This window comes from Harpia harpyja, chromosome 19 (genome assembly GCF_026419915.1).
Source record: "Harpia harpyja isolate bHarHar1 chromosome 19, bHarHar1 primary haplotype, whole genome shotgun sequence".
NCBI classification, from domain to species: domain Eukaryota; kingdom Metazoa; phylum Chordata; class Aves; order Accipitriformes; family Accipitridae; genus Harpia; species Harpia harpyja.
The window spans coordinates 3,958,586-3,982,517 of NC_068958.1; the positions used below are offsets into that span (position 1 = coordinate 3,958,586).

General features: G+C 49.0%; 1 protein-coding gene across 2 annotated transcripts in view; it reads right to left on the reverse strand.

Moving 5' to 3' along the window:
- Positions 1-10,391: 10,391 nt before the first annotated feature.
- OLFM1 (olfactomedin 1) overlaps positions 10,392-23,932 on the reverse strand; it is a 34,559-nt gene continuing 21,018 nt past the window's right edge. For both annotated transcript variants that reach the window (XM_052815164.1, XM_052815163.1), the window contains exons 4-6: positions 22,608-22,827; positions 15,336-15,442; positions 10,392-12,144 (exon numbers count right to left, since the gene is read on the reverse strand). In XM_052815164.1, the coding sequence (XP_052671124.1) occupies positions 11,470-12,144; positions 15,336-15,442; positions 22,608-22,827 (1,002 nt within the window). In that variant the 3' untranslated portion in view covers positions 10,392-11,469. The remainder of the gene's footprint in view (positions 12,145-15,335; positions 15,443-22,607; positions 22,828-23,932) is intronic.

The window sequence follows — 23,932 nt, forward strand, 5'->3', positions numbered from 1 at the left end:
AATGCAGGGGTGTGGTGGTATCAACACTCTGCTCAACCTAAGCTAGCCCAGCCAGGCAGGTCCCAGCCTGCAAAACCACCCTAAGGACCTGGGTGAGATGGAGCCAGGTGGACATTTGGGTCCTGAGAGGGGTTGAGCTGCTTCAGGGCCATGGGTGGATGCTCCATCTCCTCCAAGCCCATCGCCCAGTGGGAGCAGCCACGTCGCGGTGCGTGGGCAGAGCCCCCCAGCACATGTCGGTGCGGCTGCTGCAAAGGAGCCCTGACTTCTACGCTGGTTTTTGCTGAACTGATTTTTTTCCAGCAGAAGAACTGGTCTCTTGCTGGTTTAGAAGCTAAGCCCACATGGTCATGTTCAAAGTGATGCAAGTCTGAATTACAAAGTTTTGCACATTTCCCCCGGTATCTGGCTTCGTTTTTCATCAATGTTTTCATATAACATTGCCAATATCGTATTACAAAGAAAACGCATGACTCTGTCAGCCAGATGTCTGCACTCCAGCATGTTCATTTACAACCAGCAGTTCCTCCCGGCTCAGGAGAGGTGCTGCCCACCCAATTCCTGCGCCAACAGCACAATGGGTGCAGAGCATGAAGCAGGTGCCGATGCCCAGGGTACGGTGCAGGATGCAGTGATTCTTCCCAGCTCTCTCTTGCTTTTGCTTGGGCAGGATTTTTTGCTAGCAGATGGGAGTGGGTTGCAGCATTATTTGATTGCTACCTATTTATGGCAGTCTCACATTATTCTGTTCCACCAGGGCAAGAAGCCATTTGCAGGGGGTTGGACATGTGAGTGGGAAGTCGTTATGAGTCGCTTTTCTTCAGCCCAGTGATTATGCAAGAGAAGATGGAGTGTCCAACCTGCAGCATTCGGCTGGAGGTCTGTCCTGCAGAGATGGGTCTGTCAGAGGGGCAGGGAGAGCTGTGCCATCCCCCAGCAGTGTCTGGTGGGACGCGGTGTCCTGCCTGAGGATGGAGGTGACAAACCACCCTGCTCCCCCCAGCCCAGCTGCCAGGTGCCTGCATTGCTCAGCACTTCATGGAAGTTGTAGTCTGCTCCCGTCTCCTCGTCGAGCCCAGCTTGCTGCCAGACTTTGCTCCTCCAAATGCAGCTGGGTTTAGGGCTTGGAGAAAGCCTCTTTGCATCTATATTTTCAGTGAGAAATTGTGATTTAGCAAGGAAAAGCAAAGAAAATGAAAAGCCTGGCTACCCTTGCATTGCACATGTTGCCTGCTGAATTCCCCTTACAAACCAGCCTTCCTCAAGCGAACAACCCCATTACAAAGAGTTAATCGGCTCCCCAGGGTAAAAGCTCCTCACCTAGTAAGAGAACAGTCCACACTCCGGCACAGGAATGAATTCAATAGGAATGGAGCTTTCCAGGCCTTCCCATGGCTCTGGATGTCCCCTGCACCCCCAGCCCAGCGACTGAGCCCCGCTGCCCACGGGAGCAGCTCCAGCTGTGCCCAGAGGTTGTCGGGAGGATTTAGCAGGCACTCGCCTGGCTCGCAGCCACGACGCCTTGGGAGCAGATGTCAGAGCAAACTTCTCCCTGTACCTGGCGTTGCTGGCGTTATTACTTCCGCGGCAGAGACAATATGATTTATTGAAGCTTTTTTTATTTCCCAGTGGTTCATCCAGTGCTCTATGTGTAGGGAAGATAAACTGTCTCATTATTGCCCTGATCTCTAATCATGTCACATTTTCAGTTGCTCTGCAGTGACGGTGACATGTTGGCATTTTGGTCCGCTCTGATGCAAAGATAAAAACAAAAAGAAGGGGAAGAGGAAGGGGAGCAAATGCAAGTGTGATATTGACTCCAAAATAACATTGTCCTGGCCTTTTCTCGGAGACCAACACACACATACGTGACTCTGCTCGGGTCTGCGGTGTCACTGGAGGCAACGTGATGGCAGCGTGTGATGTTATCTGCATGCACGTCGGAAATCAAGGGGTTTCCGAGAGGCACGTGCACCCTCCCAGCTCTGCCTGCTGGGGCTGCGTGCCCAGAGTGAAGGCAGATTGCTTACCCACAGAAGAGACCTCCGCTGCTCGTAGCATCCACCCCAGGAGGTCCTGAGCAGGGGCAGCACAGGCTCGTAAAGGCTCTGGGGATCTTATTCCAGTTTGCACAAGAAAAATGGGATTTTTTTTATCCCTCCCCATAGCGAGGCGACACGCAGAAAGCAGGGAAAGACACCTGAAACCAGCTGTCCACCTCAAAGCTAGAAGGGTGCTTGCAGAGAGGCCTCTTATCTGTTCCAGCGACAAATTTCCACATTTATAAGCGTGCTAATGGCATGCGGCCGTAACACCTCTGGTGCCCCTCAGCCCCGGCAGGATTTTCCCTTCTGACAGCAGCATCTCCTCCTTGGGCTGGGGGTTCTCCGGGGCGCAGTGGGGGGTGCGAGATGGGGCCAGGCACAGCCCTCCACCCTGTGCCCAGCCTCGACACGCAGGGGCACGGGCTGAGCATCGCTGCGGGCTGCGAGCCGCTGGTTACAGGGCCTCTTCGTTACTTGCCTACAAGGTGGCATTCGATATGTAGGGCAAAAACTCCACAGGCAATGCTTGGGGTTTTTTTATGCTGTCATTAAGCAAGGGAATAATATGACCAGATGCTCTGAAAGAGACTGCTGGATTCATCAGTGAACAACAGAGAAGCCATAATGATTAAACATATTAGATAGTGAAAGACAACAGAGGATTAATTTCAGCACTTAATTAGAGTACCTCTAATCTTCCCCTTCATCACTACTTTCCTTCTCTTCCCTTCCCTTCCCTAGTTTGTCCACATGTGCTTCCAGAGAGCATCCTTCAGGGAAGAGGGAGGTGTGAGATATGCCAATGTTTATTTTAACAGCTCCTTTTTTAGGGCTCTGCTGTGAACACGCTCCTCCTGTTGAACGGGCTTGTTGCTATGGGATAAAGTGATCCAAGTTCCCCAGTTTTGTACTTTTTCTCCTCTCTGCTTACAAGCAGCTCTCGCTCCTCGCTGAAGGACATCCTTGGGTGTGCTCTCCAGGCTCTGGTGGCCTGGCTGCACGGTCCCATGGGGTGTCCTACCCCGCACCTCCATTCCCTTCCAGGGAATTAATTAGTTGCCACCAGTTTTATGCCCTCATGGAGTTTGAGCTGCAACTGGGCTGAAACCAAAACCAGCCAAACCCACCGGGCTGCCTGGGCTCCTGCAGTGAGCAGGCAGAGCCCAGCAGTTTCTGCAGTGCTCAAGGACTCCGGCCAGGGTCGGGGTGGGTGTTTGACATAACAGAGTACCTACGATATTGATTTAACAGATGGGAATTACAATATTAATACTGTGTTTAATATTTAAAATGCAAAACGTATTTAAGCAACACTGTGGACGATCAGGTCTCGTAGCCTGTTTCCAGCAGCAGCTACTGCTGCACGCTTTCAGCAGAGAGCATTACAACTCCTAGCACAGTCCATTAGATAGCATCACCCCCAGGACAAATTTCTTCCTGACCCTTAGCTGACAACCATCGTGCGCCCTGGTGCATGAGGGTTGATTGCCCTTCCGCAGGTTTTATCCCATCTGGTTTAACTGCAGAGGCTATTTTTATGCCAAAGGCTGGAACATTTTACAGCTCTTTATCCCAGATTTGTGCGTGCCTGGGGTGGCGGGGCCGGGGTTCCTCATCCTGGCTCCCAGCCGGGGCCAGGCAGCGCTGCGCTCATCGCTGCTGTAACGAGCGGGAGTGTGAACATCTGGCAGTCGCAGAGCAGCTTCTATTCACTCGCATTATGATAACACAGTAACGATGGCTGGTAATTAAAAGTCTGACAGTTTTTCCTGTGCAAAACACCAGTTTATTGAGTTTTTGAAAGAAAGTGTTATGGCTAAAATCTGGGCGCAGAGCCCTGTTCGTTTACAACAGCTTACCCTCCTCTGTCTTTACTGCAGCGGCGGCTGGGCTCCAAGCACCTGCACTCGAGCGGTGCGTGTGTCGGTAATGTGTTAGGTGCTTTGGGATGCTCGGCAGAAATTTGTGATCTCCTCCTGCTGAACACCCTGCGTTTCCAGAGGCTGGTTTCCTTCCCAGGGATGAGTGGGGTTTTGAACCTAAAATCCGTAGAGGAAAACCAGCGCCCAGTCCTGGGTCCAGCCAGGAGACAGATGCTCAGACCCGGCCTGGTATCATCGTCATCATCGTCGCTGCTGTCACCGTGGCTGTAGCAGATGTTTGCAGCCCTGTTTTGCTCCATTCCCCGCAAGCCCTGAACGCTGCATCAGTGATTTGGGCTGATTCTTCCTGCTTTTTCAGGGGAAATGATAAGAAAGAAGAAATGTGGAAGTTTGGAAACGCTTCTCAGCTCCTGTCTGAGCTCTTCAATGCGCCTTTCAGTCTGTGTGTTCGCAGCTGAAGGCTGCCAGCTCTTGAGCGGTGTTTGCAAGTGGAAATCTTGCTTGAGAGCACAAATATTTGTGCTCAAAAGACAGTGGGCCTAACCTAACACCTTTTCTTCATGCAAACTCCTCCTGGATTGCAGGACTTACCCAAGTCTCATATCTCAAAGTGCTGTCTGAACCCCAGCTCCCAGATGGTCCCTCTCACAATGGCACTCCAGAAAGCCAGAGCTGTCCTTTCATCTTTCCACCACGTCTGCTCCCAGGTCATCCCACGCTTGTGCTTGCTCATCCTGCTAGTCATGAAAAGCAAAGCCAAGTGCACGGTGCCACCACTGTGTTTTCCCTGGATCTCGCTCCCGCTGACTACCACAGCTGACTGCCCGGTGCTCACGGCCAGGATCACTGGCAAATTCATACTCGGCTGCTAATTTAAAATCCCAGCACAGCTATTGAGACTCACCCTTGCGGCTTCACATTGCAGAATTGCAATAAAACTTTAATTGAATGTCTCCTTCAAAAGGGGACCTCCCTGAGTTAAAGTCAGCCCCTCTGAGTGACCCTTTGCAGCCACAGTATGTCTGTTTTATTATGGCACGCCATGGCCAATTTGATGGGAAAAGGAGACTGCTCAGGCCACAGAAAGGAAACGCTTTAACATTCATTCAAAGTGACAGTGCCCTAGTGCAATATGACTGGTAAATGCTAAATTGCCACAGATGGCAGATTTATGTTTCCTTTCCCCAAGGTCCCTTGCCTGCGTTGCTGGGGGCTCGCTATGCGTGTTTGAGGAAGGACCCACATCGCCGCTGCCGGTGCTGATCTGCCTGTAGACACCTTTTTTTTGGTAGCCGGGCACTCAGAAAGTGCAAAAATGGAAAAATATGCACAGAAGGGCATGAAAAAATGATCCTGAAAGTGAGGAGGTCTTTAAAAGCCAGACCAAAAAGCCAGAGGGAGGGCGAGAAAGAGCTCAGCCCCTGTCTGTCGAGAGGGAGATGATTCACTGCAAAACAGCCCCGAAGCTCGGAGGATGCCGAGGGCCAGGAGGGAATCAGCCGCCTACGGACAAAGGCAGTACCACAGCGGCTGGAGACGGCCCTTAGCCCCTGTCTGGGTGTCAGCCGGTTGTCTGGGGTGCTGCTCTCCGTTCCAGACCAAAGCTGTTTCTCAGGGTCATTTCTACCTCCTCTCAGAGGACAGCAAAGCCACGAAGCCGCCGGTGCCCGGAGTGGCCAGGACTGCCTGCGCAGTAAATTCCTTATGTAATCACTCCTTTGCATTCCTCTTTTCATTCTTTTTTTGGTTTTATTTGACAGATTTGCTTAAAAAAACAGCGTGGGAATACAAACGACATGTTCAATACAGATCAGCTCATGGCTTTACAACATCCCAAAGAACATAAGTACCATATTATCACAAGTCCTCGGCACAGGCTGAGAACAAAAGCCCAGCGCACGTCGCTTCAGCACGGTGCTGTTTGTCATGGCTTGCACAGATCCCTCCGTACAGCTCTGCCGCACACCAAAGCCGCTTCCCTCGGTCGGCTCCCCTCGGTGATACGTGTCTTCCTATGATTATTATACAACAGGCTCTTAATGGCCATGAACTTATTCAGCCTGGAGCAACTGGGGACTATTTTACAGGAGGAAGCAGCTCTTTGGGGTGAGTTAAAGCTCTGCGGGCTGGTGCCTGTTCTGCTGCAGACAAGCTGCATCCCTCCTTTATACTCGTCGGATGCGATGTGAAGATGGCCATCCCTTCCAAATGGCTTGGGAACCATTTTTAAGAGGTTTTAAGCAAACCACTTAAACCTTCCCCAGGTCAGCAGAGCTCCCCTTGCTTCATGTTGACTCTGCAGATTTTAAGAAGACCTCGATGCTGGGTTTGTCAATCGGCCAGCCACCTCCCGATTTTTTTGGCCACCACGGTAGATCAGGCCATAGACTCATCCGAGGAACCCAGGCGAAGCCTGTGTGACTCTGTGCTAAGTAGGAGAGACCCATTTTTCTTCCGTGTTCGTAGCTGCACTCCTCCAGCTAACAGCTTGCGCAATACAGTGAATATAATCCATGCCCATCTGGCTTTTATTTATTCATGACTGGCCTGATCCTGCAATGTGCTGTTGGGAGGAGCTGAGCCTTGCTAACTGCTCTTTCACCCCTGCAGAAACGGAGGGTCTCGGCACCTACTGTCATCTGGTAGGAACATATCCAGGGTAAATTAATATAAAGAGGGATGTGTACATTCATTTTTACAGTGCTGTAAAAGCGGAGTTATTAGGAAATCAGCCTATAATTGCCCTCTTAATGATTCTTAGTCTTCTGCACTCATTCAGAGAGTCACGTCTATTGTATCAGGTATAAAAAGAGCAGCTTCATTGACATGGTTTATGACTTTATTAAAACCAAGGATTTTATATTAATAACTATCAGCTCCTCAGCTATATTTCCCCAGTGAAGGAAATGTGTGTATTGGTGTAGGTCCAAGGCAATTTGTAAACACAAAGTATTAAAAGGCTCAACAATTCTAAAAACTTTTAATTGGAAACTCAACAAATTGCTTTGCAACGTCTTAATGCTTCAATATGGAGCTCTCAGATAATGAGGAGCTAATTAAGGGGCCAGGATTCATTTTTTTGTGATAACTGTCTCCATATGGGCTCTGCATTCGGTGCTTGCAGAACTAATGAAGGTCAGAGAAGTAACAGCAAAGGAAGAAAGGAAAATTTTTAGCTCTCAGTGTTGTGATGATGCTAAGCAACAGTCAGTATTTCTGCCTGGGTTTTAGGCCAGGTGCTGAGCGAGCTTCATTTAATTCAACGGGACAGTCTGTGTAAGCGCTATCGCAGCTCTAAGCTGCATTTCACAGCCCGCTGCTGCTCCCCGTGGGCTTCGCCACCGGTGGGGGAAGGATGAGCTTCGGTTTCCATATGTCAGCCCCAAAAGCCAGGCTCTCCCCTGCACACAAAACCAGTTACACGTGTTGCTAGACGTGGCCTGGAGAATGACAGAAATATCACGGTGACAAGGTGGAGGGAGCTGTTTTGCCTGGGGTCTGAGCTGGCCAGACACACGGCCGTGCTGTGGGGAGGCACGTAGGGTGGGCAGGTATCCTCTGGGGTGGGCACGAGGGCTTCGGGGAAGGGGGTCGTCTCAGAGCAAAGGATAGAAAAGGACCATGGCTTGGTGAACTGCAAGAATGAGAGCAAACCCATCAGATACCTCATTTATCCCAAGGCAGGTATAAAACAGCTGGAGAGTATTGGTTCATCTGACTCAAAGGATGAAGGACAGCAATATTGTGACATGCAAAATTAAATCTGTCCCGTTGCTTGCTCAGCTATGGAGCTGGGACTCGGCATGGTTGATGAGGCTGGGAGCAGAACCTGCTCTCTGCATCAAACCAAAACCCTCACAAGTATCTAGTATAGTGCTTTCAAATTAATCCCTTGTAAAATATTAACAACACATAAACACACATACAAAAGTACGGTCAGATGTTTCTCTAAAGTAACTCACTGACTCCCATGACTAAATTTGGACAGCAAGCCTCGTGCACCAAATAATTAAGTCATAGGCTATAGGAAGCAATCCTCTGGGACGTACTTGTCTTTGAATGGCTCATCCACTTGAAAAGTAATACATACCATTAAGTATATGACCATATGGATCCATTTATAGAATATTGCACTACAGGCAAATAGGACAAAGGTACACCCCTTAAAGCACTTTTCTCATCTCATTAACTTTGGGTACATGTTACAGAAAAGCTTCTCTGTCTTTGTTGTGTTCAAGGACATCTTGTGCTGTTGAGCCTTGTCTTAAACGAATTGCACTAGGAAAATTAGAATCTAAATGTAGCTGTGCCCTAAAGCAAACAGCATTATTTTGCCTTTCTGTAATTCAATTTAGTTTTGCAGATCAATGTTTCGAAGCAAAGGTGTTCTTTTGTCCTTAAATCTTGCCTAATGACAAAGCTGACTTTGGGTGATTTGGCACATGGCAGTGCTTCGGTGTGGCAGTGTGCCTGGTCGGGATGCTAGCAGATTCGGGTGGTGCCCTGCCATGTGCTCCTGTCTACCTGAACCATCTCCCCAACACTGGACAGATTGGTTGGGACAATCTCCGTGAACACCTACAGAGGTCTTCGAGAAGAACCGTCTGGTCTTCAGGACGATTAGCACAGCTCCGTGGCATGCAGGCGGGTAGGAAACTGTATGCAAAGCCCAGCTGCTGGGACAATAATCTGCACTGAAAAGCAATTCAGCGTGTAGTACAGCTGACAAGAGCCATGATTCAAAACTACGGCATGACTGTGCAAGACAATGCACTTGAGGAGTTGTGCAGCAAGCAGGTTCAGTTGGCTGCAAAAGCTCAGCCCCTGTTGTAGGCATCGGTATCCATCCCATTGATTGCAGCGGTTGCTGGATCCAGCTCTAAATCTTATAAAAACAGCACGCTCCCCTTAAATGAGTTTGCACTGAAGAAATACATTAATTAAATAGAAATGACTGCAGGTGCCTTACAGCTTTTTGGCTTAACACATTTCTCTTGTGCATTGAAGATCAATACTGCTGCCAATTACACCGTGGGTCTCTAGCCCCCTTTTTTAGCTTCTTGGAGGGAAAACCACTGCTAAATATCAAAGATCTCCACAAACCTGGCAGTCCAGAGTCCTGGAAATATGGTGTGTGTAGCACAGAAACAAATCCTCAGAGAGCTGTCCCCGTTCTGGATACAGTCAGCATTTCAGAAGAGGAGTAATGCTGACACAGGGCGGTATCTCAAACCCGTATAACTGGCTCAAACATCCACATGTGGAGGATCGTTCATTGCTTGTGGTTTAATCCAGCTCTGGGAAACCACACTACACCATTTTTTTCTTTCCCCTCTCCTGCTGAAGAGCCCAGCGGGGACTTTCTGCTAAGGCCGAGAGGTTGAAATCCATATGTGCAATTTGCAGCAGTCACCAATTGCTTATATTCAATTTCCTGACCTCACTGATCCGCGCTCCTTCCGAGGGCCCTAATGCATCAGTCTGCCGAGTTCGAAGGCTGAACCTCATCAGCCAATATAGCCGTTCACATACCACTTGGCTGAAAAATCGTCGTGCCTGGTGGTGCCAAACACAGTCACCCGCTTCTCCGTTTGGAAGGGAGGCAACAAGGGTCTAACGACAACAGAGTGAGCCCTTTGGAGCTCGTGCAGGTACCAGGCATCCCCGCTGCCCGCGAGATCCAGCTCAGCGGGCTCCTTGGGCGGGCAGTGAGGGCAGGATGGGTGCTGTCCCTTCACCTAGGGCTGGCTGTGGTGTGGGGATTGCTGAATACTGCTCTCCTTGGGGCAGAGGGGAAAGGTGGGACCCCGTGTATCACACCAGAGGGAAGGATGGGACCCCACACCAGTGGCAGCAGAAAGAAGCTGCCGGTGGTGCTGGCTTCCCAGTAAAATGAGCCCTGCCATAGGGAGAGCATATGGTGGAAGTGTGTAAAGGGAGAGCGGGCAAGTGCAGGATTTGTTAAACACGGTTGAGGAGCATGTTAGCATCCAGCATCTTAAGCTTCAAAATATCAAGAGCTTTAGGAGCGTTCAGCTGGCAAAGTGCCTCGGATCATTTCAAGGTGTGTGCTGCGGCACTGCAGCATCCTGCAACGCTGTGAGGCCCCTGCTTTGGCAGAAACGAGAGGCATGATTGTGTTGAGTGCTCAGGCCCCAACAGTAACAGTCGCTCGTTATAATAAGCATCGCAGTGCTAGCTGTATTAAATGGAAGGAGATTTTTACCAGCATAAGACTATACCAAATTCAGGATGAGAAGCACTCTAAGCATCTGAGAAGGAAAATTATCCAACTGCACTTAGCAGTCCGAGGCACCGTGTCTCCAACTCTTTACAAAAGCGATAGACGACACAATTTCCTCCTGTTGTAGCACTGATATCAAACGCTGTCCCCCCCCCAAGCCCACTCCGCCGTCAGCCCCTTGTCAGTCACTTGTACAGAGAAGACAAAAAACAAAGCAGGGAAGTCTCCTAATATTTTTATTGTTCCTTAGATAACTGTGGATAGTACAAAGTTTTCCTCTTAAAAAAAATTAATGACCTTCACACTTCCATAAACAGGGCTTCCCATGGGAATCTGATGCCACAGAATTTCCACAGAAGCGATTTCCAACCACCATAATGCTTTGTAGATAGTATAACAGTAAGAGAATATTCTTGTAATTATCAACATGAAATTGGTTATCTGTGTATAAGGGTGAACACTGATCTTTTTTTTCTTTTTAGAAACAAAACCATCATTTATTAATCCAAACTACATCATTGCATTTACAACATTCATTGCATAAACTGGACATACAAAGTTTTGCCACCTCTGGTAAATAACAGACATACATTATACAATATATTTGCTGAATACATAAGTTCAAACAATATGGGTACAACAACTTGTTCATAATACATACTTAAACCATCGTGTTTAATAGTTACTAAGACACAGATCCATGAGCTACTTCAGGTCTCAGCACAGTTAATCTAAGTGACAAGAACACAGTTGAGAGACAGTAGCTGCAATGGAAGGCGAAGAAAACTAACCTGTGATAGGTCTTGTTCAGACAGCGAGAGCTCCTCACGGGTCAGCTTTTTCTGCTTAGAAATACAAATCACACATCCATCACAGCTGACCGTGACGTCGGGAAAATGTCCATGCAACCCACACACAGAAGAGAGCGAGTCTCCCAAGGATAAACTTTCAACAGTCATTGCCTTACTTCTTTAGTATGTACTATAGGTTTGCTATCGGAACAGAAACAAAACAAAACCCCAAACTTAAGTGGTTCTTTAAGTGCAGTTCCAGCTGCAAGTACATGGTTATTTGTGAGTCTATAACACAGGGCCAGACTTCTAGAAATGTAGAGGTAATGCTGATCTGTCAGGTTTATGCTGAGTAATCCTCCATGACGTTGGTCTTAATTTTGGCAGCTGTTTATATATTTACTTATTTAAAATGTGTTTCCTTGATATTAGTTTGGTTTTTTTTTTAATTCGTTTCTCCCTTTTTTCCTTTTTTTTTTCTAAATCAGTTTCTAAACAAGGATGGACTACAACTCGTCAGACCTGATGACGTGGAAGAGGGTGACATTGTAAAGTATTTGGTGCCCGTTGTTCCAGGCATAGAGGGCCCGATCCTTGGGGTTGTAGTCCAACATGGAAATGTGCGAGTACTTGTTTTGGAAGGGGATGTCGATGTACTCGTAGGTGGAGGCATTGGTCTGGTAGGCGTAGTGCACCTTGGTACCTCCCGAGTAGCCGTTGGTGACGTAGAGCGTGCCGCAGATGATGAAGGCCTCCCCAGCGCTGCGTTTCGGGTAGCTGGTGTTCCAGGTCTGGAGGCTCTGCAGGGTGTTGGGGTCCAACTTGCTGATGACGATGTTGCCCGCGTTCTGGTTGGTGGCGTAGACGGCCCACAGCCCGTTCTCGTCCACCATGAGGTCAATGTCCGAGTGGCCACCCCAGGCGTAGTGGTACATGTTGTTGTAGCCGGCATAATCCAGGCTGCGAGTCTTGAGAATGGTCTCTGTTTTCAAGTCAAACCTGATAATTATGTGGCTTTGGTATTTATTGAAATAGATAGAGCCATTGTAGACCACTTGACCGGTGCCTGACCACGGGTGAGGGAGACGGTGAGAGGTAAAATTGTCAGTATTCATGAAATCTGCCATGGATTTATATTCGCGGACGAAGCGGTTGTTGTGGTAGCTGTCCATGTACCAGACCTGGGCGAGCAACAGAAACACGTGGGGTTAGAAAACAGCAAAGACCCAGCTGAGCCCTTTGCACATCACCCTAGAAACTGAGCTGGGAGCGAAATCCAGAGCAAGGAATCCAACCCGCTGGAAGATGATGTGTCCAACACCTGCCACCTACACCCAGAAATAAACCCAATTTTTGGAACCCAAAATCAGCCAAGAAATCAACTGAATAGCAAAGCTTTCCCAGGGGTAACCTGGTATCTCCCCAGGAACCTGGAGCTTAAAAGGTTCCCTGGGAGTGCTGCATGACTGGCACCGTCCTTCGAGAGGGCAATTAACATCTTTTCTCTGGCTAAACCCAGCCTATTATGTTGATGCCGCTTTTGCTTCCCGTAAGCCCCATCGTGGTAGTACTCAGTAAATTATACCAGCTGCTGTGCAGAACTCCATTAATTTGGCATGCAGAAGTGATGGATGCAATCGCTCATTGTCAAGGAAATTCAGGCAAAGTCCATATTGGTTTAAAAATCATACACTTCTGCATCAAAAGCTGAAACCAAGGCCGCTAAAATATAAGAGACAAAGACATTAAAATCCTGCTATCAGTAGAGGGGGGAGAGGTTTTAGATCATCATTTAAGTGCCAGTTCACTAGGGACACTGTCTAGACTCCTTAAAAAAAAAAAAGGCTTTTGTCATATGAAACCCATTTGGAGGCAAATGACAAAGCTGTGCAGTTAATATCAAGCAGAAATATCCAGCCAGTGAGTGACATTCTGTATGCAGTTGCTGCCTAGAAATAAGATAGCCGCTTTCTGTAGAAACTGTTTAGGAAGGAGAAAAAGTAAATTAAATAGCAAGATGGAAGCCTTTAAGGATGCAGATTTGGGTAATGTTGTAGTGCAAACTTCTTTTGCAAACCCCTTGCAAAATCTGATAGTACTGTCTCTGCAATACGGCTGTCTCCAGGGTCCCTTAGAAGAGCAGACAAACATTTACACACGGTGTGTGCATGTAAACTGCTTTTGGCTGCTGTATTTGAAAGGCCAAGTGGGGTCTGCAAAAACTTTGTAGGGAACTTCAGCCCTCCGTCGTTACCTCCCTGGAAACACCACAGAGGTGGGGAATGAACGTGTGGCAAATGGCTCAGATCTTCACACCTCTGCTGTGGGCTTGACGATGGCTGCAAAAGCACCAGAGAAAAACCACGTGTGTTCCTGAGCCCATGGCAGAGAGGTGCCTGCAGCCTGGGAGAGCTTCTGCTGTCAGGCATGGCACTGGAGAGCATTCCTCTCTTAATGAAATGCCTGCGTTCAACTAAACCAGCTTGGGAAATCACAAAAAAAACCCAGAAAACTTGATTGTCTCTCTGCTGCTCCCATTTCATTATTTGGTATTAAAAAATTACGCATGCCAATGCATTGTGCTCAGTTTTGAGAGAGACAAAGAGAAGCCCAGAAGAGCAGAACCCCATATCGTCACACCGGGGCTGCAAGGTGGCAGGACCCAAAGGCGTTTCACGCTTTGGAGAAGCAGAGATTGATGGATAGCAATGTCTCATCGCACCGGCTGGCTTTGAGCAACCTTCTCCTGCCAATACACATCAATCCCAGCGCTCAGCATCCACCTGCTGCCTCGCCGCCGGGCTGCTCCTGCGAGACTTGCAATTTTCCCCAGTTGTGTTCAATGATTTCATGACACGAACAAATGACCATACGAACCACCAAACACCGCCTGGGGCTTGGTGACATAAGACAGATATGATAAACTGCCCATCTCTCCCCATTCCCAGTTTCCCACTCTGCCGGGCAGCCAATGAAGTTCGCTTAATTGTGTGTTTCTAATAAAATTCACAGTAGATTTATATATTATACACACATACACGCTTGTGAAGCTTGAGCTACAGTCCAGAGAAAACCGCTTGTCTACTCGCACGACAAAAATACACTGCGGAAAAAGGCATGGGTAAAAAAAAAATATTAAAAAATACTAGTTTGAGACAAAACTCTCATAAGACATGGAAAGATCTTTAGCATTTGATCAACTAGCTTCAGCTGCAACAGGCCTGACTCTTCCTTCACAGATGTATAAATCACGTCAGTGCCGAGGGATGAAGCAAACACAGCCCAAAGGGGACAAGCCTGTCCCCTCTTTTGAGCAAAGCAAGATGTGATGTGGGTAAAGTCTTCCCATCTCACTTCATAATTAGGATCTTATTGGGGCTACAGGTGAAATTTTGTTTAATAACTGTAAAATATGGAGGTGTCGCATAGGGGAACCAGTGCCAACCAGCTAGCTGCTGGAGGGAAAGAGCCTGACATCTCAAGTCACTGTTGCTTCATTGCTGCACATCCACAAGCCACCCTGGGGGGGGCTCCTCCAGAGCATCCCTCGTCCTCTCTTAGCTACAGAAAGCCAATCACGGGGCAAAGCTCTCAAAATAGCTGCCCTGATACAGCCCCGGCTGATGCCTTCATCCTTTGATGAAGGATGCTGCATGCAGGAGGGAATTGCCATGCAGCCAAGCTCTGTGGTTTTTGTTTTGTTTTGCTGCCTGCAAATCCTCAGCAAACACTCAAGATATTTTCCATTCCATCAGTCATGGGAAGCCTGGATTGATTTTCAGCCAGTTATTGGCCTCCTACCTCCTTGGGATCAAAATTGAATGGTCTGAATGGAAAAAAAAAAAGACCAAAACAAAGCAAAACAAATCTCTCTCTGGCTGCAGTCAGTTAATTCCTCACAACAATGAAGGTGGAGGATGGAGGACAAATGCAGTCAGATGACATTATCGGAGGCACTGGCAGCAGAAGAGCAGCACAGCCTGGGACCACGGGTCCCTCTGCTTGGCTCCAGCTCCTGCTGGCTGCCAAACCCAGATGAGAAACCCAATATTTGGTTTTTCCCTCCCGTGGGGGGCACAGACCTCACGGTGACACTTCTGAGACCATGCACGCTCATCACTGCAGTGAGTTTCGCCTGCTCTGGGAAAGGACCACTGCATGGGGCTGCTCAGCCCCCTCCTCATCCTCCCTCCCTGCGGGATCCTCAGCCCCATCCCACTGCCGATGAGGCCAACAGAGCCCCGTGAGATGAATTACGACCTTCCACAGGTTTCACAGGGCACAACCTGGGCTTCGGTGCTCGGGTGTAATGAATTTTCAAAGCCGCGTCGGTGGAGGTGGGAACACAGAGACGAAGGTGTCGGGGTCTTACCTTGTTCTCTCCTTCGGGAGCGAGAGGGTCTGTCATCCACGAGCCGAACCTGGACCCCGAGGTTTTAATTGTGATTGGGTCACTTATTCCCGTCAGCTTGCCACAAGCTGAAAAAGAGTGCAAGGCTGGTGAGCACCATGTCAGACCACCACCGCGGCTCCTTTGGTGGTGGGTTTTTGCCAACCGGCCCCAAAGCCCCAGTGACGGGCACCAGAGCCGGCCACCACCCACACCGCTCTGCCCACTGCTCTCCCCCGCTGATGGGCAGCTCTGTTTTTAATTAGGTAGAGGTAATTAGGCCAAGAACAACTGTCGGATGCTTTTGTTTGTTTCATGCCTCTTAATAACAATTGTCCTTATCACACGGCCCCAAGAAAACAAGCTTTCCTGAACCAGCCGTGCTGCTAATGTCACAGAATAGGAAATGAGAAGAGTTAGCCAGGGTCGAGCAGCCAGGTGGAGAAATTAGCTGAATAGCTCTGCTCATTTCTGCTATGATAGAGTGGGTGCAGCCAAGATAAAAAGAGAAACATGTCTATTCCAGCCCTGCTGGAAACATGCATTTGTTACAGGTTATGCAAAGGAGAAGAAGAAAAAAAAAAAAGGTGGGAAATTATATGCAATATAAATCTCTTCCCTGCAAGACCATTTACCGGCTTCTACCAGCCACCTCTCTGTTCCCTATTGTGTCTGCACGCTTAGGAGACACTAACGAGTTCACCAGCCTCCTCCTGTCTCCTCTGCCAGCCTGGGCTTCGCCAGCTCCAGGAGAGGAACCCAAACACAGCAGGCTGGAAGGCAGGAGGTGGGGTGTCCCTCGGGAGCTGCCCCGGGAATCCTGCCCAGACTCAGCATCACCACAACAGGGACGTGCACCCGCACAGCACTATGAGCCAGGTTTTGAAGCGTACTCGGGTGCTCCGCACCGTTGATTTCATGCCATTGAATTCAGTGGGCATGTGAGCACATTTGCAAGCCCAGCTAAGTGCCTTGCTGTGTTTTTAAGCCCTAAACAGGAGGTGAAGCAGCGGCACCTCTCCTCCAGCTTGCCGTGCCAGCTGCCTGTGGCAGTTTGTTTCCCTTCCATGGTTGTGTCCCCTGATACTGAACCAAGCACCCCTCTGGAGATGCCTGTGAATAGATGCCTGCAATGCTACAGCCTCAGCATAGAAGGTGCGGCCATATGCTGAGTTCCTATTTCTACTGATATCCCCAAGTTTCAGCAAAGCTGCCACTCTGGTCTCCTGCAAACCCAGCATTTTAGCATATGGGCACTAAGGAATGACAGGCAAAGAGATGAAGATGCCGCAGGAGGGACTGGGGGCTGGTGTTGGATGGTCTGCTGCTGCAGGAGCCCTCATTTAAAACCCAGACACATTCAGTGTAGAACTGGTCCTGCAGCAGCATCTCCTGAGCAAGACAAGCTAAGGTCAGCGGCACCAGGGGGACAGCCACAACCTGAAATTCAGAAGGCGTTTCCTGACTTCTCCTTTTTGATGTGGAAGCCTCTGGCAGGCTGGGGAAGGGGAAGGCGGCGGTGCTGGGATGGAGCGGCTGCGCTGGGTGCTGGGTTTGCAGGCTGAGCTGCAGCTGCACTGCGGTACGGATGGTCCCGCTGCTCAGCGGGGGTACGCAGGGCCAGGGACGCAGTTGGGAGCCCATGGAGGTGCTGCTGAACCGTGGTTAGAGCTCTGCCAGCTCAGGACAAGGTCCTTCTGCTCAAAATTACCAAGGAGAATCATAGAATCACAGAATGGTTTGGGTTAGAAGGGACCAGTAAAGGTCATCTAGTCCAACCCCCCTGCAACGAGCAGGGACATTTTCAACTAGATCAGGTTGCTCAAAGCCCCATCCAACCTGGCCTTGAATGTTTCCAGTACATATACTCTGCAATATCTCTTAGCTGCCTTTCTCCTTAGCCTGTTCTCATCTGCCCCTTTATATTCCTGATCACGGCCATGGGACACATCCACCTACCTCAGCTCTGAACTGCGGGCAAAGGGGTCACCTTAGCCCAGGGCATAAAATAGCTGAAGCTATTCTTGATATGCACCAGCATGACATGGCCAAGGGGACCATCAGTCTTCCCACAGCCTTCAGACACCAGGCAGATAAAGAGAGATCCCACCAAAAAGCTGAGAGCTTTCCTGGCCTCCCTGAGACACGATGTATGGGAATTTATCCTCCTGCCTGTCTGATGTATGCAAAACCTCTCAGCTCAGGAGGAGAGCAAGGTATTGACAAAGGGATGCAATGGGTTAAAATAATAAATTCTTAATGTCTTGCAAATTCCCCTGGCAGAGGACCAGCCTTCCTCTAATCACAGATCTGCTCAACGCTGCCTTCTATTATCGAAGCCCTACATTGCTGTCACTTTATCTCTTTCCTTCCATTTCCCTGGAGAGAAAGGTTGTATAAAAGCTCATTGATTAAAAAAAAAAAAAAAGTAAAAAAAAAAAAGCAGCAGCAGCTGATAAGGGTAAACTAGTGTTGTTTGCAAGCACTGAGGCTACATCTCATAAACGTTTAGCTGGAGGCACATTCACAACAGCTCTTCAGCAATGCAAGAGGGTTGCTCTTACACAGGGCAAGGTGTTTTCTTTCTTGTTGTAAATCTATCACGGGCACACATATGCTAGGGGGAAAGTTTAAAATGGATCCTTTAAGGCCCCTAGTTAGCTAGGTCCCTGCAGCTCTCATGGGCTTACCGCCCAGGGATGGACAACTACAGCCTCTATGATCCTCATTCACCCGTCCGTTCCTGACAAGATGCAAACCACACTCTGAACACCATCAGCTTTTTTCCCTCTTTCTATGGGGCTAGAAATCATTAAAAGCAGGAAGATTACTTTACTGGGAGCAGAGGGGACTCTGTCTTCTACTGCTTCCCTTGGACATGTCGCAGTTTGAATCAGAGCAGTAGCTCACAAGATGGGATTCTTGCATCTCCCCATGCTCCGGCACAAAGCAGCAGCCTGCACAGCCTCGAAGCACCCACCAGCAGCCCCGGGCAGTCTCAGCACTGCTCTTCTCTGCAGGTGAGGAGCTGAGCATGCAGCGATGGGTTGGGAGCAGAGCTGGGGCAAGAGCCCAAGACGCCCAGCATCCAAGTCCTTCCTCTACCAGACTCTACTGATTTGCACGGGGGAGTTTTTATGCCCTGGCTGCGATTGCCCTAAAGCTGCTGCTTGATTGCCCAGCAGAGCCCTGCCCTGGGCAGCCCAGCACCCATGGGTGCTGAGCCTTTTGCAGCAAACCTGCTCTCCCATTGGGATGGCAGGAGGATGGGATGCTAGGGGCATTTCAAGTCACTCAGGGACAAATGTGCAACAGGAAAGCATGACCTGGTGCTCATCCATGAGTCCAGGACACAGGGGAAGCCTGTGAGGAGCAGCTTTCCTGGAAAACAGCACAAATCAGCCTTTTCCCGAGCACCTCCAGGCTGACCCAGCCAGCTGCCTCCGACCTGCCCTCCTGCAGCTCAGCAGAGCAGCAAGGAAACACCACGTCCACGCACACAGCCCCTTCCTCTAGCCACACGAGGAATTTTCCAGCAGGAGAAGACACGCTTTCCTCCACCCAGTTACAACGAGCACTACCATCCTCCCAGGATACTAACACCTCAGCTCCGTATTTCTCCTAAGATCCAGCCCACAAGCGATGTTTAGCAGCTCAGCAGCAATTTATCCACCAAGGCAGCCATGGCACCAGCACCAGCGCCGTCTCCTTCTGGACTCCGCGGTTCTGCTTGGGCTGCTGCTGCTACAGCCGAGCACCTTCCCTGCTGGGGTTTCCCACAAAGCCGAGGTCTGATCCCCCCCCACATCCCGGTCCCAGCCCTCCGTAGCAGGGATGGGGCAGCGGCAGTTGCGTCGTGCCCTGCCCTTGCCTCTGTCACCTGGCAGGGAGCCCTCCCATCCCCAAAACATCTGGGACGGGCGGGCAGGGCTCTGTTCCCATCCCTGCGCCGGGATTGTGGGCCGGGATTTTTTGCAAGAGTCAGGGAAAGCTCGTGCTATCAGGCAAACGTGAGCCTGCGGAGCGCAGCCAAGTTAAATTCCCCCTCGAATCAAGGAGTGACAACCTTTCCATTCTTCCAAGTCTCCTCTTAGGAACATTAATGGAAACGTTAAAATCCCTGTATAAATAGTGATCTTTAAGAGTGTAAACGGAATAACAGATTGAACATGCCATTATTGATTTTTTTTTCCCTTCACACACATGCCGGAGTCAGGAATTGTTTTCACTATTGATCCATCAATAATGCTTAGGAAACCCAAAATGCAAAACAGGACCTTGTCTCAGGAAAATGCTGCTGCACTGTCGAGCATCAGTGCTTCCCAGGGGATGGGGAGAGGCGAACCGGACGGGAACCCAGCACACCCCCTCCCCTTCCCTTGTCCCGTGCTTATTGCAGCAGCTCCCTGATCCTGTTCTGGGTACTCTAAGCTGCACCCTGAGCTCTAGCAAGTGAGCACACACCAGGTGAGCAGCATTGCTGGCCCACGCAGGAGCAAATCTAAGCTAAAACGTGCTACTTGAAACATCAATGAATCCCTCTGAGCAGATAATTTGCAGCACACAGCAATCCTCAGTGAACAGGGCCTCGTCGTGAGGCAGCAAAGTGTCTGTAAGGTTGTTATCCGAATTTAACTCAATTAACTATCATTTTCACTGGTTTACACGCTGGAGCGATAAACAACATTGGAAATTCAATCTGTGCTGTTTGCTGTTAAGTGACCAAATAAATCACCCTCCTGGGTGAGCAGCAAACCCTCACGGGCGAACGCTTGCAGGACTCAGCATCCACCTCCGCGAGCACCCACGGGTGCCGCAACGCCCCGAGGCAGAAAAGCTACCCTGACCCCGCAGTCACAGAGAGACCAAGAGGAGAAAGAAGGGGCACAGCCAAAAAGCTCCATAAAGCCTCAAAAAGATTCCAAACAAACGCCAAAAAGTTTCTAGAAAAAGTTGCTTGCAGGAGCTCACCATCCTAGCTGCCCCAGTCAGGCTTACCTGGGCTGCTGCCTTGGGGGGTGTCCCAGCTGGAGGACCTGAGCATGAGGGGGCTGTAATGAGCCAGGACATGGTCCAGAGCAGAAGGAGCTAATGGTCCAAGAGCAAAATCTTTTTTTTTTTTTTTTTTGAGTTACTTCTTAAAGTCTGCCCAGGGTCTGCGGGAGGATCATCACAGCTTCCCTGGCTCTGGTGGAGTCAGCCTGGGCTGGGCAGCTCCGCCGAGGCCAGCTGGAGAGGGGCTGTGGGGTCCAGGATGGTTTTGTTTAAAGAACTATGCCTCAGAGAGTACTTCTACAGACTCAAATCCCTGGTCCTGCTGCTGTTCCCTCTCCCCATCACCTGCAGCTCCTCCTCATCTTCAAGAGATGGGCTGAAGGCTATGGATGCAGCAAGCAGATCCCTCCTTAGGCACCGTCTCCTCTCGTCACACCCACCTCTGCTTTCGGGAGGGGAGAAATAAGACAAGCCGTTTGCAGGGCAGAGCTCCCCTGTGCTGGCAGTGTGGGGCTGCGGGGGGGTTGCTATGTGACCTTGGTCAACCAGACACTCCTGGGACTGTTCTCCATCCTTTCTTATCTCACCCACTGCAGGACTGTCATTCCTGAGGTGTCTGTATGGTCCCCACATGATAAAGCTCCAGGTATTAGGTACTGCTAACACAGAAAGCATGAAGTCATTACAACCTCGATCATTTCTGTCCCCGTTAAGCTTTCAGGGTGAAATTCAAGCGGGTAAGGACAAGGTCAGGACTTCCCCGCCGTCCCCCGACCCTGCTGCCTTCCCCGCGACCATCACGGGGCGAGGAGCGGGACCGCAGACACGGTGCAGAAAGCGACGGCATGACTCGCCTCAGCCTGTTCTGCCCCCAGAACCACACCGGGGCACATCAGCGCTCATTAATAAATGAGAAATCAGGCTCTGCCCTCTCACTTAGCCGGGGGGGGGGGGTATACCTGCCCACCGGGCAGCTCGCCGGGGGTATCGCAGGGCACGACTCGCTGCGTGGTCGTAGTTCAAATACCTCTGAGCATCCAGGCTTACGTGGAAATTTGCTTTCCTTTCCGAGATTTCAAGTGAGAGGTAGCTTATGAGGGACATAGAAGGTAACAGAGGTCGGGATGGAAATGCAGGGGGAAATACAGGGGAGGCTGCTGCTTACAGAAGTGTGGAGGCATCTAGAAACAAGCAAAAGCAATCCCACCAGCAAAGACAAGAGAGAAACAAAGCGTTACCTTGCCAAGGATATAAAGTGCTCAGAAGAGATCGGATCTTCCATGAAGTTACCTGAGAGTGTTATTTCATATGTGCTACCAAAATAGACTGCAGAGCAGTTAATGTGTTTAGATTATCTAAATTGCTTAACAAGAAAGTCAATAATGTAAGTAGAAATTAAATCAAGACAGAGCTAGGCCAACAAACGGTGGGGAGATTTCTTGCAGCTGCGGAAGGCAGTGCCCTTCCTCCCCCCTTCTCCACCCTCTGTCTGGGGTCGGACGCTGGCTTTAGCTACAGCTGTGTCTCCCCACAATGGACCCACCGGCTTCAGTCAATTAATACTCTCTGAGTGAGATTACAGACGAATCTCTCGCATTTTAGCATCGCTGGTTACTTGGCCTGACGGAAGGGGCTCCCTCAGGGAACGGGAGAGATGGGGAGGATTTATATCCTGCACATGGCATAGTCCGGACCAAACCGCGACCCCGCACCAGCTACATCATGCTCTTCTCAACAGGGATTTGCAAGATGCGAAAGGAAAGGAAAAAAGGCAAACCGAGTCACAGCCTGCACACACACACACGCGCGCGCACGCTACTTAAAGCGGTGCGCGGAGACCTCTGCTGATGTGCCAGGTCCAGTCAGCGAAAAGATCGGACATCGATGCATAAGCAAAATGGGTGCATGTGTTTGCTTTGCATAAGCGTTATTTGCAATAGGCCACGCATTTCCCGCATTTCACCGTCCACTTATGCAAACGCCGCAAAACGTCACATGCCTAGGCAAGGGCCCGATCCTGAAGCACTTATGCCATAAGCAACATTGGTCATGCAAGTAATCCTCAGCAGGACTACTCCCAAGATTAATGTTACTTATAGCATAAATATTTACAGGATCAAACCCGGCTGTGCGAGTTCATCTCTTACAGCCAGGCCAGGCACAAGGAGATGTCCAGTCTAGCATCTCTGCCTCCAGACGGGATGCGTGGTTTAACATCGATGGTGTTTAGCCAGTGTCACCATGTTGTTCTGAGCCTACCTAATTTTTGCATGCATGCACGAAGCCTTTCTTCAAGATTTGACACTCTGTTCTGAAGCTCTTCGTAGTCATAGGCGCCAATCTCTTCCTGGAGTTCGTTTAGAACTGACGTCAGATTCTGGACCTCCTCTTTAAACTGCAATACCAATTTTGCATCGGCTTTGTACTCTTCCAACACTGGTATCAAAGGCCTAAGTTCCTCCATTTTCGCTTTTATCGCCTGCAAGGTTAAAATAAGCTTGGTTCAGTGCTATGCGTGCAAAAATCTGCAACACTCTGCCTTGACCTTGTTGCTTCCTACGTGAGTGCAATGTTCATATCCCACAATTATTATCATTAAAATTATTTTAATTATTATTTTGGTCCAAATGATGTATTGGAAAGAACATATTAAACAGGCTGCAGAACACCAAAATATTTGGGAAAGGCCTTTATTTGTCATTTTTAGAATGCAACATCTTAGGGTTACATGCTTCAGATCACATACACAAAGAGTTCTTTTTTTTTTCTTTCCAAAAAATAAAATAAAATAATATATATATGCATTGACAAGGGTTTCAAACTATTCATGAAATGCATCTACAATTGCATGCAAAGGAAGATCTCGGTTGTGTGGTTCAAGGTTCCTTAGTGAGATATGGTGCTAATTTGAAAAATAATCAAAAAAATAAATGCATGGTGCAAAATGCTCTGTGGCCCTCTTTTCATGGTTACATGGGAGTGAACTGCTTCTTCAGTCACTGCAGCATTGAAAAAACTTGCTTTTAAGTTAGCCCTGTAAGCAAGAAAATGAAATACTGTTGAGGATCTAGCTCACTAACCTGCCTTATATAGATAGCCATTCATAGACAAATACTCTTACGGAACTAAAGAGAAAAAAAACACAAGAGCTCCAAACCACTCACATTTTAATGCTGGCATTAGCAGAAACAAAATGCTGTGGCTGTTATTTAAAATGGTGCTTTGGCAGCAAATTAGACAAAAATTCCTTACTGTTTTTAGGCATGCTATAAAGAACATAAAAATCAAAGTCATTATCAAATTTATTTTGCAGAAACGAAGACTTTTTTTTTTTTTTAATTAAATGAAGGCCTTGTTTAAAGGCACGGTATGCAGCATTTTGTTGAAGATGCTTTGCTCCAGCAGCTAATGAGTAGACATAAATATGCATGCACCTACCCGTTAATGAAGCATGTTAGTATACACAGTATACCTGGTGCTGCTTAAACTATTGCACAGTGGCCAAGTTCACAGCGCTCAGGGCTGTGACATCTGGCTGTCTGCTGAAGCAGCTTGGGGGTGAACGGGATCAGAAATTGGTTCTC